The following is a 16446-nucleotide window of genomic DNA, read 5'->3' on the forward strand; positions in this document are numbered from 1 at the left end:
TACCTGGGGAACACATGGCACCAGGATGCACTGTGGGAAGAAGGCAAGCCAGCGGAGGCAGTGTGATGCTTTAGGCAATGTTCTGCTGGGAAACCTTGGGTCCTGCCATCCATGTGGATGTTACTTTGACATGTACCACCTACCTAAGCATTGTTGCAGACCATGTACTCCCTTTCATGGAAACAGTATTCCCTGGTGGCCGTGGACTCTTTCAGCAGGATAATGCGCCCTGCCACAAAGCAAAAATGGTTCAGGAATGATTTGAGGAGCACAACAATGAGTTTGAGGTGTTGACTTGGCCTCCAAATTCTCCAGATTTCAATCCAGTCGAGCATCTATGGGATGTGCTGAACAAACAAGTCTGATCCATGGAGGCCCCACCTCGAAACTTACAGGACTTGAAGTATCTGCTGCTAACATCTTGGTGCCAGATACCACAGCACACCTTCAGGGGTTTAGTGGAGTCCATGCCTCGACGGGTCAGGGCTGTTTTGGCAGCAAAAGGGGGACCAACACAATATTAGGAAGGTGGTCATAATGTTATGCTTGATCGGTGTACGTGCAAAAAAATAAAAGATTTCAGCAGCTGTATTTGATGGGACATTTCTATATAAATGATGAAAAATTTATGTGGTTTCCTACATTAAGCGGTGGCACATCTTACCCCCATTCTCCCCTATCTGATTTGTTCTCAGGTGAAAGATCTCCTGGTCAGTGAGGAGTTTAAGCCAAACTGTGCCATGGTGGTTCTGGACTTCCTCATCAGACATGCCATCATTGAGCCAGACTCAGGTTTGGTGTCAGATCACCTGGTCAAATTTGATAGTATGTTGTTTATGTACTTTTATCTGAAAACTTTAACATGAGAAAGGCTGTAACTTGCGTTTCCTCTCATTTCAGAGCCCTATTATCACGAATTTGTGGCTGGATTACACAGATCACTGTAAAGACTGGTGATGTGCAACTGGTCAACTTGCAAAAGTTTAGTATTTGTTTTATCTACCTCTGCTTTTAACTCCTTACATTGTCAGCATGTGTACTGGTGAAGAAATGAGGTATTTTATGCAAACGTCAACTGGAGAAGAGACGAAATAAAGACCCAAGAAAAATTACCCTATAAGAATTTATTTTTTCAATACATTTCAAACGAGTCTGTGGAAATCCAAAGATGCACTGGTATACAAAAGATAATTGATGCATCAAAGGCTCTTTTTTTTCCCTTAGAATGAAATGCAGAATCTCTTCTAAGAAATTACTTGCATTTAATAATATGGCATTAAACAGCTCTTTCAAAATCACATTGCTATGTTTTTCCTTCTTTATTTCTTTTAAAACTTTTAAATTCTAAGATACTAGAATTTGTAAAATACGCAAAAAAGATATAGTATAAGCCAGTAGAATTTCACAAAAAAAAAAAAAAAGAAAACATACAGTACAGGAGAAAAAGATGGGAATAATAAAAAGAAAACAAATGGAGTGAAATGGAGGGAGTTTCTCATTTACACAGTGAGATAAATATTACTTTTATTTCTGCACACCAAATAAAAGCCTGTCATGCAGGCAAAGAGGAATATGGGGAAAAATTAAGTTACTGTCACCTATTATAAAACTTATATATATTGCCAAAATCGAACAGTGTCTGACAGTCAACATACAGAGCTGCAGTTTTGCTTGGAGCTCCACGAGGGCTGATTAACCCAAAGTTTATTCTTTTTTTTTAATTACAATACATGAGCAAGCACATAAAATACTCACAAAAAAGGTGAATTAGTATGATCATTGCTTAATGCATCTTACTTTGACTTTTATAGGCAAATGGCAAAAAAGTACGAGATATATTTAAATCTTATTGGAATAAAGAATTGTAAGACTACCACTACTTTCAGCTATTTTAAACCAGCGACTAAACCGTCAATTTTGCGACAGGACAGGAGGGCACAAAGGAACCAGTTGTGATAACCAACAGTATTAGCATGTTAATGTAAGAAAAAGATCATTAAAAAGAAAATCAGGCATGAATGATTTACGTAAGACGACGGCACTGGGTTCCTGGGAGGTTTATAAAGGGTTTCGTGGGAGTATTACGTTGTGTGGCCAATGTCTTGATCCAAAAAAACAACTCCCTGCTTGACATGTAGCATACACGATGTAGGGTACTAACTAATGCCTTTTACACCCTGAATAATGCACTTAGTGCCAAAAAAGGAATCTTTTTAGACCAAGTCGTTTGTTTCTGTTCTTGCTTACAGTGCTGATCTTCTAATCAGAAGATGTGGTATGGGCCAAAGAATACATCACAAGTTATCCCACCCCTAATGCAATCAGTGATTGTGAGCCACTGTGAGACCACATCGATCTTTATTTACCCTACAAATACACTATCCTTATGCTTGTTTTCAGTCTGAAGGCTTAAAGGTCAACTAATCTTGATTTAAAAAAGGACTGATGGCCATAAAAATGTTTAAGTCCCTTTTTGCCGGTGCAGTTGTCCCTACTATCTTCTGTAGTTTCCTTTGGCCTGGATTGAAAATGACCCTCCCTGACCCCCCGAGTACATAATTAACACTAGGGGCGTTTCTTCCCTCTATTTGCAAACTTTTATAGCTCTTTCATTTTCCTTGGCCATAGTTTGGTTACCCCTTTCCCTCCCTAGTTCTTTTATTTCCGCTCTTGTTCTCTATAGCAAAGCACAGGCATTCTTTTTGCCACGTTTTTTGGCTTGGAGCGCCGCTCTTGTGGCCATTTCGAACACTTCCCTCACGCCATCCTTAGTTTTAGCTGAACACTCAAGGTAGCCGAAGGCATTGATGCGATTAGCCATGTCTCGCCCTTCTTCTGGTTTAACTGGTTCCTGTTCAAGGTAAAAAGCATTGATTCATTACCTCTGAATACTATAATAACATTAAAACACAACTATTTTTAGTAGGTTTTTTCTTTATTTCCATTATTTTTGTGTCGACTAACTTATCTGTATCTTATTTTCTTCTAAATATAGTGACTGTTTTATAAAATTCAATCAATATATTAAGGTTTATGGTAGGAAGTGTTAGCTCACACACCTGTTTCATCTTCTGCAGCTCCCGTCGAGTGTGATCATCATTCCTTAAATCTTTTTTATTACCCACCAGAATTATTGGAACATTTGGACAGAAATGTTTTACCTCTGGCGTCCATTTTTCTGGGATATTCTCTGTGTGAACAGAGCAGAGAGAAGTTTTTTTTAATACGGTGACCACAGCAATTTGGTCTTAGCAAATCCATACAGTATCAAAGTATTTAAAGGCCTAAATTAGACTTGTATATAATTCATATTAAAGACTGGCCACTAAAGAGACAGATTATCTCACCCAAACTGTCAGGGCTGTCTATGGAAAAGCACATGAGGATGACATCGGTGTCTGGGTAGGACAGGGGCCTCAGCCTGTCGTAGTCCTCTTGTCCAGCTGTATCCCATAGAGCCAGTTCCACCTGACAACAAAATGATTAAAAATTATATTATCAGCATAACAATTTGTGTAAAAAGTTAATTCAGTTTATTTTTATATTAGAATGATTTCCGAAGAATCGTGTGACTCTGAAGACTGGAGTGATGATGCCTAAAATTCAGCTTTGCAATTACAGGAATAAATCACTCAATTTTAAAATATATTAAATATAAAGTAATAATATTTCACAATATTACAGTTTTTACTAATAAATGCAGCCTTGGTGAGCATAAGAAACTTCTTTTCAAAATTAATCTTTTCTAACCCCAAGCTTTGAATGGTAGTTACTGTATATTTTAACTATATTTCTATAATGTCATATAAATATGTATATTATAATTTTAGTTATTCATTTCACAGATGCACAGTGTCTTACAACGACCCAGAATATACCCCATTCATTTCAAATGAACTCTGCATAAAAATGCAAAAATGAGAATAAGGAAGAACACTATTAAGAAGTTTGTGAACAATCAGAGGAAGTTCACATCGCTCCAGAAGAGACACACGTTCTTGTAATAGACTCCGTGTTTGATGTTAGGCGACAATCTCACCTGCTTGCTATCCACCTCAATATCAGCAACATAGTTCTCGAACACAGTGGGTACGTAGACCTCAGGAAACTGGTCTTTACTGAATACAATGAGTAAACACGTTTTTCCACATGCTCCATCTCCAACGATTACAAGCTTCTTACGAATTGCAGCCATCTGTCACACAAAATGGAAAGATCAGCCAATAATTACAGAAGGCAGGTGGAAATTGTTCCTATGCTGGATTTAGCAACCATTTCCATTACATAAATCTAACCTTTTTTTGCTAAACCTTGTATGTCCACAAGCGCTACTTTTCAGGAAATAGGAAAAACACTTTTTTTTCTCTTTTAAAAAAAATAAATAAATAATTAAACTGCATTGTCAAAGTTGATATTGTGGCTTTACATAGTCAGATACTTGCATGTGTCATTATATTATTAACATTTTACCAAAATCAAGCGCAAATGGAGTTATGAGGTTTTTGACCAAGGAATTTTGGAGAATTTCGGTCCTACATGTTTTGTCCGTTATTAGAACAGTCACATCTGAGGGAATAAGTGCATTGCGTTACGTTTTCATCAACTTACAGGTTATAAAGTTTATTGTAGTTTTGTGGGCGCTCAGATTTTTCAGTCATTTGGCCAAATTCTGATGTTATTAAAGGCCAAGTGCTACAGACAGGCTATTTCAGACAGTATTGGCTGTGACTAGGGTTGCAAAGGGGTGTAAAGTTTAGAGTAAATTTACGGAAACTTTCCACGGGAACTTAACCTGGGGAATTTTGGAAATATTCCAATTTGCAAACTTGACAGGAATTTATGGGATTTTTTGGGAATTTACGGGAATTAATTGGAAATTTTGGGAAATTTATACAGATTTATAATATTTATATAAAATGTACCATATAAAACAAATAACTTTTGTTTCGTCATAACATGAAATAACAGTTATTTATTTTTCGCATTCAATTAATTCTAATTTAGTAAATATGTAAATTAAATATATTTTTATTGCAGCAATTGTTATGTGTTATTTATTTCAGTGTCACATGATCCTTCAGAAATCAGTCCAATTTTGCTGGTTTGATACTTATTTGTTATTATCATTGTTGGAAACAGTTGTGTTAGCGTGTTAGAATGATATCTGAAGGATCATGTGACACTGAAGACTGGAGAAATGATGCTGAAAATTCAGCTTTGATCACAGGAGTAAATTATATTTTTATGTATATCAATTATTATACCATTATTTTAAATTGTAGTTATGTTTCACAATATTACAGTTTTTTCTGTATTTTTGATCAAATGTGCATGTTATGGACTGGGGGAATGCACCGTGCATGCAGGGGGTGTGGCCTCAATAACCCTGCAGTAAGTAGTGTGCTGTGTGAGGAATGTGCAGGGTAAAAATTAAACTAAAATTGCATTAAATATGGTTGTTTTAACCAAAATTATGTTGCAAGATGTTTTTTTTCAACTACATTTAAGTACCCTGTTATAGGCTAACCTGCAATTTTGCAAATTCCCTGTTTATTCCCATTAATTCCCGTTAATTCCCATGGAAAGTTTCCAGCTTTGAAAATTCCCAGAATTTTGCAACCCTAGCTGTGACTCGATGACAAATGCTAGACTATAACACTCTTCTCCACTGAAGAGTGCAAAAGACGGTCCAAAATGCGTGCGGCACTTCAATCACTATTGAGGCTGGGTGGAGTTACAAGGTTTTACTGACAATTTGAGGATCCAATGGAGATTCACAAGCTTTTTAAAATACTTTTCAATTGATTACATTTTTGAAAATCCCACAGACAGACATAAAGGGTGATCAATAGTAATGATTTATGAATCTGCCCGACCGGAACCGTTTACCTATTTTTGTAGAGCTGTCTTGATTAAAATTATTCAAGAGTATCTCAAATAACCAATATCATGCACAATTGCACCTGCACTTCCAATCAAGCGAGTATTAAATCAAAGATAATAATAATCACTTTAATTTCATATCTAAAAAATGTTTTGTTTTGTCATAAACCAACAAAATTAAGTGCTTTATTTGCAAACGTGTGTCTGGAGTGGGCTTAAAATGAACATGGGTACCATTTATACAATTAAGCCCACTGTACTTTCTGTATATACTTCACATATTATTAAACCATGTATTAATCAACATATTTAATCAAAGAACTACTGATCGAAATGAACAATGGATTACAGTTTTAGTATTTGACATTCCTGAGCATCCATTCAACAGTAACCTTTCATCACTTGCTACATTGCTATAATTTTTCCCCACAATGAAACTGAAAAGTGGGTAAAGTTAATAAATTGAAAGCTTGTGTTGTAATGTTTCAGTGGGCTTATTAGGAACAATTGGGGGTCAATGACATTCCTATACTATATCTATATATATATATATATATATATATATATATATATATATATATATATACTATATCTTTTATAAAGAAACTTATTAAATATTTACTTAATATGGTTACAAATGTTTTTATTAATTTTTGTTGTTCTATTGGCAACTCCATATTCTTGTGAAATCCATGTTTTCAAATATTCAGATTGCATTCATTTATTTATTAATCTACCAGTTTCATTACTGGATACTATAAAAAAAAATAGCTTCTTTGAGTAAGAAATATGTATTATTAAACAATTTTGTGTTTAATTTGGATTAATATACATATTTTATGTAGATATGAGAATTGTGAAATTTGATTGGTATCTAAAATTCATTTATTAGAATGCAATGTTACACAATAGCTATTTTTATTATATTTTGAAAATTTTTGGCAGGGCAAATAAAATTTGAACCACTGGCCAATCAGGCCAGTAGAAAAATCCTTAGTGTTGAGCCCAGATTGCATTTATTTATTAAGAAAAATAGCTTCTTTTGAGTAGAATAAACAATTTCTCTCATGCTTTGTCTGTTTTGTATTTCAAATTAAAACAATAAATGAGCTTATATAGTACGTGTACTATATATTTCATATGCCATATTCATCTGTACACTGGGTTCCTGTTATTATAGCACTGCAGCATCTAACCTTCCTCACACACACACACACACACACACCTCCCAGCTGCTGTCACAACACACCGCACCCTTCTCAGTTCACTGATCAATACAGGTGTTATACCAAAATCTGTGACCCATCGGATTATACTTACTATAAAAAGAGCTGACTGCAGTCAGGTCAAGCTATTGTCACTCAAGTAACCTTTTATAGTTTAACATCGAGTCAAGCACTGATTTAATGAGACTGGAGTCTTAAAGGGGGATAAAATAGATGTTAAAAGGGCTGGCTGTTATGCTGGAGAATAAACTAGAGGTGATGATAATAACCGCCGCATGTCTGCGCCAACTGGATCAGTCCCCGGTTTACTCCCTGTGCTAACTGGGACGCCTCATCTCACGCCCTAATAAGTGTAAAATTAGCACCATTTGACTTGGATTCGATTGGATCCACAAATCAACAGTTGTATTAAACTTTCCATACGTGTTACAGCCGTGATAATCGGAGTTTAATGCGATTATAAACTCATGTTCGGCATCTTGTTGTTCGTCCGTTTCCGTCATCATCACACTTAGCTTATTAGCACTGAGCTAGCCGCATATAAATGGAATCATTTTACTCATTGGAGTGGTTTTAAAAAAGGCTACTCGGCGGTATTGGCTCTAGAACATATGAGAAATTAATGGACATATCGATTGTAAGTAACAGAGGTGTTTTTGTGTGAGTATTTACCGTTTTCGTTACAGATGTCCTCGCTTTCTTTATCTTTTCCTGTACGACCCCAAGGCCCCGCCCCGCAGACTGTGCCACGCCGCTAAGACACGCCCATTCACGATCATTTCTACCAATCAGAGGGAGAGACGTCCAAAAGCAGAACAGCAACATATCTTTCGACTAAAAAATAAAAAATCTTTTGACTTTTTAGTTGAAACAGGCTCTCTTCTCTAATCTCTTTAATAATAAAAATGTTATATATCCTGAAACAGTGTAAGAATTTTTTGAAGATACTGATGAGGTTAAATTTATTTTCCTCTTTGTCAATGTTTCCCCATTTAATATATTTAAAATGTTTATTTATAATTTTGTTTTATTTTATTCATAAATTTTATTTTTATTTATTAAATGCATAAAAACAAACAACACTAATCTAATTTATATATATATATATATATAAATTAGATGTGTATATATATATATATATATATATATATATATATATATATATATATATATATACACACATATACACACTGTATATATCTTGTTTTAACATATCAGCATTCCCCATACTACTTTAATTTCTTGTGAAAATAGACTAAACTAAAATAAAGCTGCGAATGAAGTAAATAAATAAAAACAGTTGTAAAGTAACTAAAAAGATGACTATTTGTGTCATTTATCTTGCCGACTAATCCACATCCAGGATTCTTCTGTTTTGGAGTTTCACATACAAAATGCAAATCTGAAGTGTTGACAACTTAATGGTCACTAATGCTTTTTAAAACACGTATTTTCTTAAGATTCTGCATTGTCAGAGTCATGTTTAAAATGTTGTTTTCTTGAAATTATAGCAGAGGTTACCATGTTTTAAGCATTACTGAGTTTATATGCATAAAACTGCACCACAAACCACCTACTTTCAGTTGTTTTGTACATCATATATATACTTTGGCTCTGTCTCTAATACTTCACCTTACACACTGTTCATAGTGCAATCTAAAAAAATAATAATGATTACATAAAACAACATACATTAACTCTCAATTTTATTATTACACCCATATGTTTGCAAACCGTTAATTCTACAAGTATCAGAGATATCAACTGTTCACCATTGGAAAATACCACATACCACTATATTATAGCATATTTTTTATTATAATATAGTTGAGGAGTCAAATGTACAATCAAACACAAATTAACAGGATAATCATTGACAAAATGTTGTCTAGTCCTCTTCAGAGGACGGGAGAACAATCGTGCTTGGATCGTAATAGTTTTCAGTCATGAGGGGAAGACCTTCTGCTTCCCGCTGTTTGATCAACCTTTCAGCTTCCCGGCGAGCCCACTGCCTCATACTGGAGGATAAAAACAAGACACAGAGAGGGTCATGTGCATTATGATTAAAAGAAATAGCAAATCACTATCGCTTCAGATGAAATAAAACAATGGAAAATGTACACTTGGAGGTGAACCCATTTATTAACCAATTAAGGTAGGTCAAGATAGAAATGGAAGAGTACAATTGCAATGACATATCAGGAGCAAATTTTCCAAGATTAAAAATAAACTTTGTTTGGAGACATCTCATGTCTAGTTTTTTGAACTAATACAGCATCAAGAATATTATCATGCTCCTCTTCAAACATTCAAACAGATCACATAGTCTGCGCTGATACTATCTGGCTCCAAAACTTTTCCCAAACATCTACAGAATAGAATAACACTTTCCAAAACGTTTTGGTTTATATTTCACCATAATGTGCAAAATATGATTAGTTTCACAACTGAGTTATAAGCGCAAAAATACATTTCATGGTTCACTCATGACATATCAGTCATTCCACGAAACCGGTACGATTTGGACTTACACATTCTTAGATTTTTTTACCAAAATGTGTTACTTTTCTGAACACCCCACAACATTAATGACATATTTAACTTCCAGAAAAACATATTTTCCCATCTCAGGCATCAAATCCCAATTATTATTGGTCATTATTTTAAGTTATGGACACTATGGGAGCTCTCTCAATAGTATTATAAAATGTATGCATGATAAAAATCAACATTTTCCTATTAATCAGATGTCCCTCACACTAATTCAGTAATTGCAAATATAAAAGTTACATAAAATCTCACACCTGAAATGGGCACTTTTTTGTGACAGCAACCTAATTTATAGTTAAATAATTAAAATAAAATCACTATTCTTATGATTGCTCTGAACATTTCAGACAGAATCCAACTAACTTTAAATTACTTTTTCATAAACTTCACAAAAAAATAAATAAAAACATAGGTGTGACGGGGTTGTGATTTTTTGCCCAAATTGGCCACTGCTCTAAATCTATTGAATAAATGGAGAGCACGTGGCATGCATGATATTAAGAAATCATGAATAATGTTGAAATAAAGATACTTTTCACAAGTAATAGTTTTCTATCTTTAATTGATGTAACGGGGTTGAGTCGTTAAGCATGACAAACACAATTTCACAACATAATTTAGCTATAATTATTAAAGAAGGTTCTAACTTGCCTGTGTCTGCTCACAATGTTGTTCAGAAGACTTCTATGATGTCACTTCCTATTAATGATGTCACATAAGTATCAGTTCATTATTGGTTTGTGTAACGGGGTTGAGGGGTTACTGGGGTACGGAACTAAATGATGTGATTTTAATGAATAATCATGAATTTACTTTGAAAAAAAAAAAAAAAAAACATTACCAGCAAAAAAGCACAGATGGATATGAATGGCAAAATGAATGGACTTTTTTTCTCATTTTATTATTTATACCCCAAGTACACTTTCATAGCAGGCCTTGAGGGACATGACAAAATAGGTGGTGTCAACTGAAAAAAACTAAGTAATTTCTAATATGAAGATAAAATGTATGTCATGTTTTTAATCATTATTAAAGGAGACATTTCAATTAATACAAAAAGCTTTTAAAAATATATTTTGGTGACCCAATAGATAAAATACACTGAAAAAGGTCAGAGGGACTCGTAACGGTTTCGTGGAATGACTCATATAGAGGTGTACTGTATGCATTATGGATGTTGGATCCTGGTTGGTCAATCACTGCAATCTGTGCAAAATTTACAGTCAGTTTCTTCATACACTTACCCATGATCTGGTAAATAGTGGATGAACGTGCCTCCGATAACAATGGCCACAGAAATGCCAAAGAAAAATGCCAACCTCATGTTCCATTCATCCACAAACGCGTCATGATGATGGAAGCCGTGGAAATCTGGATTCTGAAAGACAAAGATAAACATTTACAATTTATAAACCTGCATTTATGGACTTAAACATTCTTTATCAACACAAATGTTTTATATTAATATTTGCAACATCACTGCAGTAAGATTAAGACAGCTTAACAGAATAGGGTAGGATAGTATGGGACAGAGAAACAATCTGTATAAACTTTAGCAGGTACATGTTTTAACATAACACAATGCATATAACAAGAGACACACTGGAGTTGAGATGATGCAGTGCACAATGTAAACATGTACAGGTCAGTGGTGCACGTCAAACTTCACACAGTTTAGCCTCAGACTTTAGTAAGCAGCCTAATATTATTCAAGCCACTAATTAACTCAGTGTTAATTACTTCCCATGCATCACATACATGTGTTTGCGTTCGCCTTACCTTGTCAAACGGGCTGACCTCTGCGTGCCCATGACTGTCCTGAGCCGCGGGAGACAAGGACTGCAGATCAGACGCAACCGCCGCGCCGGACGCGCTGGATTTCGGCGTCTGTGACACATAGCGGCTCCCGAGCGCCGAGCTCAAACGAACCCGAGACAGGGTGGGCCAGATTCGGCTCAGGCGTGAAGCCATTTCCCCCGCTTTCTCTGTACTTAGAAGCTCTTTCGAGACAGCTTCTGTTCCAGGTTATTTTTTCCGGGTTAAAAAGGGGTTCTATCGGTTTTCTGTGGATCTTACCGCCATCTAGAGTCCCGGATGTATCATAACGCAGGAACTACTGCTAAACAGCAGGTGTCTCTGTTTCACGATTTGTTAGATTTGTTCACAAATCTAAACGGCATTTGATATTATCGGTAAACTCAGATTTGAAAAATAACATCTCATGGTTTGGCAGTTCTTGGAAACGCTTTATACTTTATTTTAATTTTTAAAAATATCTATCTTTTTTCTAATTCGTGCATTATAAAATGTCTGTGCAGTATATATTTTTTTTATTTATACCATTACAAAGTCATGTGGTCAATATTCAATTCACTATTTTTATATCTGATTTGACATTTATATCATATTATCTGTACAGACCCATATCTCTTTACACATAGGCTTACATTTACTAGCACATATAACACCTCTCTTTATATATTATTCTGTATATGCTAATCAGTAAATGTTTTTTTTAGACTTATATTCGGAGTACAAGATGTTTGTTACTAATCCAAATTTCCTGTGTGTGTGTGTGTGTGTGTAAGCACACTTGACCAATAACACTCCAACAGCTCCAAAATGAGCACTAAAATAGTTTTAAACATACCTGGGGAATAGCTAAAACACTATGATTTAGCTTTTTTTATTATTATTATTATTTTTTTTTAGCTATATCTATCTATAAAAAAAAACGTTTGTATGCCATGCAGTTGTCTTCATGAGTTTATCTGACTGCAGAAGCAGGAAGTTCTCAAAACCACAGACGCTTCAGCTCTTCAACATGTTCCTCCCTCGCAAGAAATCCAGTTTATGCGCATGAACACTTGCAAATCTTTTTGTCTCTCAGTTAAAAACATGTATGAAAACATTCCGGTGCTAATAATCAGACCACCAGTTCCTCTTTTTAAAATTCAGCACAATGATACATCTTGAAAAATGCATAATATTTATTCAGCGCACGTCTTAGTCTACATAATGTTTTGAGTCAATCAGATAATTATTTAACAGCTACAGTACAATACTTTTCAAACAGTGTGACAAAGTGTACAAAAACATTACCGTTTAACAAGCTATTAACAAATAATGACAAAAGAAAAAGCATAGCGCTTTTAACAGCATGAGGTCTCGGCACCTTTCACTCAAATCAGTCTTAACATTGAGAAAGAGATTTTTTTTAAGGTTTGTTAAGGTATTTCCATGTCTCCATTTGTAGACAAACGCTTCTCAGATCCACACCCTCCTCTGCTTTCCACGTTTTCTTTGCTTTCCTCATCCTGCTCATCCGATTTCTTCCTCAGACGTAGTCCTGGATCCTTCTGTGAAGGGATGCGAAAGCTGGAAAAAGACCCTCCTGAGGAACGTTTTTCTACATGAAAAAAGTTAAAGGGAGTTAAAGGGAGTTTACTGATTGTGAAATCAGCATAAATGTTTAACAGTTAAAGAATTACAGTGCTTAAGCAAGGGTGAGTTTTCTTAAAGGAGCTGTATGAGGTTATGTGCATTTTTTTTATCTCTGAAACCGCAGCGAAAAGATTGCATGACACTCAAGTCTTTGCATTAACCTCCTACTCAACATATGCTGAAATGCCAAGTTTGATGCTATATATAACATTTTAGCTTCAGTATCTTCTTAGCTTCAGTCAAATTCAAACCATGGAACATTCAAGTTAATGAGGTTATAGTGTTGTTAAAGATAACAGTGTGAACTGGATAGTGTTTTATGTCTTGAAATATGGGTAAATGAGTTCATATACATACCTCCTGGTCCAATAGGATGCATTAATCTGTTCATCTGAACGTTCCAGTGTTTAACATTGGTGCTGGCCTGACGAAGCTTCCTTTGAGCAGCCTGCCACGATACAAGGATACAGATTTATTCAGTGATCGATCAATCAGTCAATCAAACAATCAATCAATCAAATCAATCAGCTAGTTTAGTTGATAAACAGATATCAGCCAAATGCACATGAATTTACTGATAGTGTAACACGTCACAATAAGGATTTATTTGTTAACATTAGTTAACCACATTAGTTAACATGCACTAACAATGAACAATCCTAAGAATTTATTAAACTAAGTTCATGTTAATTTCAGCATTTACTAATACATCACTAAAATCAAAAGCTATATCTGTAAATTAATATTTAATGGTCCTGAATTAACATGAACTAACACTTAATTGATTTTTTTATTAACCAATGTTATCAAAATTATACAATGCAGACACAACCATTCAAATGTTTGGGGTCAGTAAGATTTTTTTTGTTGTTGTAAGAAATTAATACTATATTCAGCAAATTAAATTGATCAACAGTGACAGTAAAGACATATAATGTTACAAAAGATTTATATTTCAAATAAATGCTGCTTTTTACTTCATATTCATTAAAGAAACTTGAAAAATATATCATGGTTTCCACAAAAACATTAAGCAGCACAACTGCTTTCAACATTGATAATAATATGAAATATTTCTTGATCACCAAATCAGCATATTAGAATGATTTCTGAAGGATCATGTGACACTGAAGACTGGAGTAATGATGCTGAAAATTCACACAGAAATACATTTCATTTTAAAATATATTCAAATAGAAACAGTAATTTAAAATTGTAAGCATATTTTAAAATATTACTGTTTTGACTGTATTTTTGATCAACATTAAAAAAAATTGTACCGACCCCAAACTTTTGAATGGTAGACAAACTCACCACTACATCCTGGTCCACTCGGTAGCGATTGGCCCTGACCTCCTCCAGCTGCTTCTGTGCATCATCCAGAGCTCGAGTCTTACTTTCCATTTCCTGTCTGAGCTCTTGTTTCTCCCGCTGGGCTCGCTGGATATACTCCTCCTGCTCCTCACGTAGAGACATGAGGGCCTTCATCTTCTCCTCTTCCTCAGCCAGTAGCCTGTAACAATGAGGCAGCGAACGATCAAACACAACACAAGATAAAATAGCATTGTGCGTTCAAAAAATAAGGCATGTTATCAGCATAATGAATTGAGTGAAATGCTAAATTGAATACAAATGTCTATGATCCACGTTCTCCAACATGATTTGAGAATGATCCAGAGAGCATTTTGTGCTTCACTGATCTTTTGTAGAAAGGAGACATGATCAGTGACAAAAATTAGTTAAATACTGCAGAATCTTAAATAATTCTCATTAATTTGACACTGCATTTCTTTATCTAAAATATTTCCAGAATCCTAAAACTTTATTTCCAGGCTTTTTTTAATCACATATATTCTAACTGTATATTGCTATTCAAACCGTGTCAGATGTCATGCATTTAAATAAGTACAGGTATTTTGTTTACAAAGGCATTTTGCACATATTCATTATATAGTGAATAGATATGAAATAGAAGCAGTGTCTCATTGTCTTTATTGAATTTAGTTTTCCTCTCAGAGTATATACACATATTAATTTCTCTGGACAAACAATGTTTATGTTAAATAAGTCTTTTCTGTCCATAACTTCCTCTGGTAACTTCCTCTTGATTAATTCTTTCAGAACGTCATGCAATTTAACAGCGGAGAGGATTTCCTGATGAGTTTCGGCAACGGCACATTTAATAGAAAATGCAAAGAGGGCACCAAATAGTCTGCAGATGTGCCATTCAAAAGCATATAACATTATAACATCAGTGTGTTTGTGTGTGAATCTGAGCATGGGTGTATTGCTCAACAGCGTTTGCGTGCTGCTGCTCACCGAGCCTGTGCGTAGCGGAAGGCCTCTTCGTCCTGTCTGGCTTTGATTTCCTGTTGTAAAGCCTCTTCTAGCCGCTGCTGCATGGCCTCCAGTTCACGGATTCGCGTTCTCTGTCTTTCAGCCTCGGCCTCCTTCAGCGCCATCTCTGCCTGCATGCTCGCCCGCGCCTGCATAACCAAACAGCGATATGCTTTACAATGTTTCATCTTTATCCATATATCTATCAGAAAGGAATTTAGAATGCTTTAAAATTACATTTTAGTTCTGAATTGAATTCAAATTAAGGTAACAAACAGGGTTCAGAATTTCAAACTGTGTTTAAATGTAAAGTAGTAGAAATAAAATGAGCTCAAATTCATAACTGTAATTTTTAACTTGAAAAGTAAAGTTTGTCAGGACAAATTCTGAAGGATGATTTGACAAAAGCCTTGTTTGAAAGTTTGAATGTTTATAGGGCTTACTAAAAGAGAATAATGCAGATAGATAGAATGAAAGATAAAATTACAGATAGAATGATGGACAGAACGATAGATAGAATGATAGATAGAGACAGAATAAAAGACAGAATGAGACAGAATGACTGACAGACAGGCAGATAGAATGATAGATAGAATGACATATACACAGATAGACAGAGAGAACGATAGATAAAGAGACAGAATAAAAGACGGACAGGCAGATAGATAGATAGAATGACAGACAGGAGAAAGATAGAAAAAGAGACAAAAAGACAGATAGACAAGACAGACAGAAAATAGACAGAACGATAAATAGGACAGGTAGATAGACAGACGGACAGACAGATAGATAGATAGATAGATAGATAGATAGATAGACAGAACGACAGATAGATAGATAGAAAGACAGATGATAGATAGATAGACAGAACGACAGATAGATAGATAGATAGATAGATAGATAGATAGATAGACTGAACGACAGATAGACAGATAGACAGACAGAACGACAGATAGATAGACAGAACGACAGATAGATAGATAGATAGATAGATAGATAGATAGAT

At 34.9% G+C, this 16446-nt stretch overlaps 4 protein-coding genes across 5 annotated transcripts in view; 1 reads left to right on the forward strand and 3 right to left on the reverse strand.

The window, feature by feature from the left end:
- Positions 1 to 1298, forward strand: part of tpk2 (thiamin pyrophosphokinase 2) — a 5807-nt gene extending 4509 nt beyond the window's left edge. Inside the window, exons 7-8 of one of the 2 annotated variants that reach the window (XM_048211447.1) lie at positions 696 to 825; positions 901 to 1298. In XM_048211447.1, coding sequence (XP_048067404.1) covers positions 696 to 825; positions 901 to 947 — 177 coding nt within the window. In that variant the 3' untranslated portion in view covers positions 948 to 1298. The remainder of the gene's footprint in view (positions 1 to 695; positions 826 to 900) is intronic. The other variant, XM_048211449.1, reaches the window with a different exon arrangement.
- rhoaa (ras homolog gene family, member Aa) lies at positions 1110 to 7934 on the reverse strand. The gene is made up of 5 exons (XM_048211450.1): positions 7782 to 7934; positions 4040 to 4195; positions 3348 to 3468; positions 3060 to 3190; positions 1110 to 2851 (listed from the first exon to the last, which is right to left on the reverse strand). Exons 1-5 carry the CDS (start codon positions 7932 to 7934, stop codon positions 2678 to 2680), a joined length of 735 nt encoding a protein of 244 aa, XP_048067407.1. The 3' UTR covers positions 1110 to 2677.
- A 974-nt stretch (positions 7935 to 8908) lies between these two features.
- Positions 8909 to 11787, reverse strand: ndufb11 (NADH:ubiquinone oxidoreductase subunit B11). Its single transcript, XM_048211452.1, has 3 exons — positions 11439 to 11787; positions 10904 to 11037; positions 8909 to 9127 (listed from the first exon to the last, which is right to left on the reverse strand). The coding sequence occupies exons 1-3, from the start codon at positions 11628 to 11630 to the stop codon at positions 8998 to 9000; spliced, it is 456 nt and encodes a 151-aa protein (XP_048067409.1). The 5' UTR covers positions 11631 to 11787; the 3' UTR covers positions 8909 to 8997.
- An 844-nt stretch (positions 11788 to 12631) lies between these two features.
- def6a (DEF6 guanine nucleotide exchange factor a) overlaps positions 12632 to 16446 on the reverse strand; it is a 15697-nt gene continuing 11882 nt past the window's right edge. The window contains exons 8-11 of the mRNA XM_048211445.1: positions 15423 to 15589; positions 14418 to 14616; positions 13461 to 13551; positions 12632 to 13068 (exon numbers count right to left, since the gene is read on the reverse strand). Of these exons, the coding sequence (XP_048067402.1) occupies positions 12887 to 13068; positions 13461 to 13551; positions 14418 to 14616; positions 15423 to 15589 (639 nt within the window). The 3' untranslated portion in view covers positions 12632 to 12886. The remainder of the gene's footprint in view (positions 13069 to 13460; positions 13552 to 14417; positions 14617 to 15422; positions 15590 to 16446) is intronic.

The sequence above is a fragment of the Megalobrama amblycephala genome, linkage group LG12 (assembly GCF_018812025.1).
Source record: "Megalobrama amblycephala isolate DHTTF-2021 linkage group LG12, ASM1881202v1, whole genome shotgun sequence".
In the NCBI taxonomy this organism is placed as follows: Eukaryota; Metazoa; Chordata; class Actinopteri; order Cypriniformes; family Xenocyprididae; genus Megalobrama; species Megalobrama amblycephala.

Bases quoted from the DNA above. Each gene is read 5' to 3' on its own strand.
- rhoaa (XM_048211450.1), bottom strand. From the start codon at position 7,934: ATGTTGCTGTTCTGCTTTTGGACGTCTCTCCCTCTGATTGGTAGAAAT. The intron at 3,469-4,039 runs GTGAGATTGTCG...TTTTGTTGTCAG, and splicing joins TTGAGGTGGATAGCAAGCAG to GTGGAACTGGCTCTATGGGA. The intron at 3,191-3,347 runs GTGAGATAATCT...CTGTTCACACAG, and splicing joins AGACAGCCCTGACAGTTTGG to AGAATATCCCAGAAAAATGG.
- ndufb11 (XM_048211452.1), bottom strand. From the start codon at position 11,630: ATGGCTTCACGCCTGAGCCGAATCTGGCCCACCCTGTCTCGGGTTCGT. The intron at 11,038-11,438 runs GTAAGGCGAACG...TTTGTCTTTCAG, and splicing joins AGGTCAGCCCGTTTGACAAG to AATCCAGATTTCCACGGCTT. The intron at 9,128-10,903 runs GTAAGTGTATGA...TTTATCCTCCAG, and splicing joins CACTATTTACCAGATCATGG to TATGAGGCAGTGGGCTCGCC.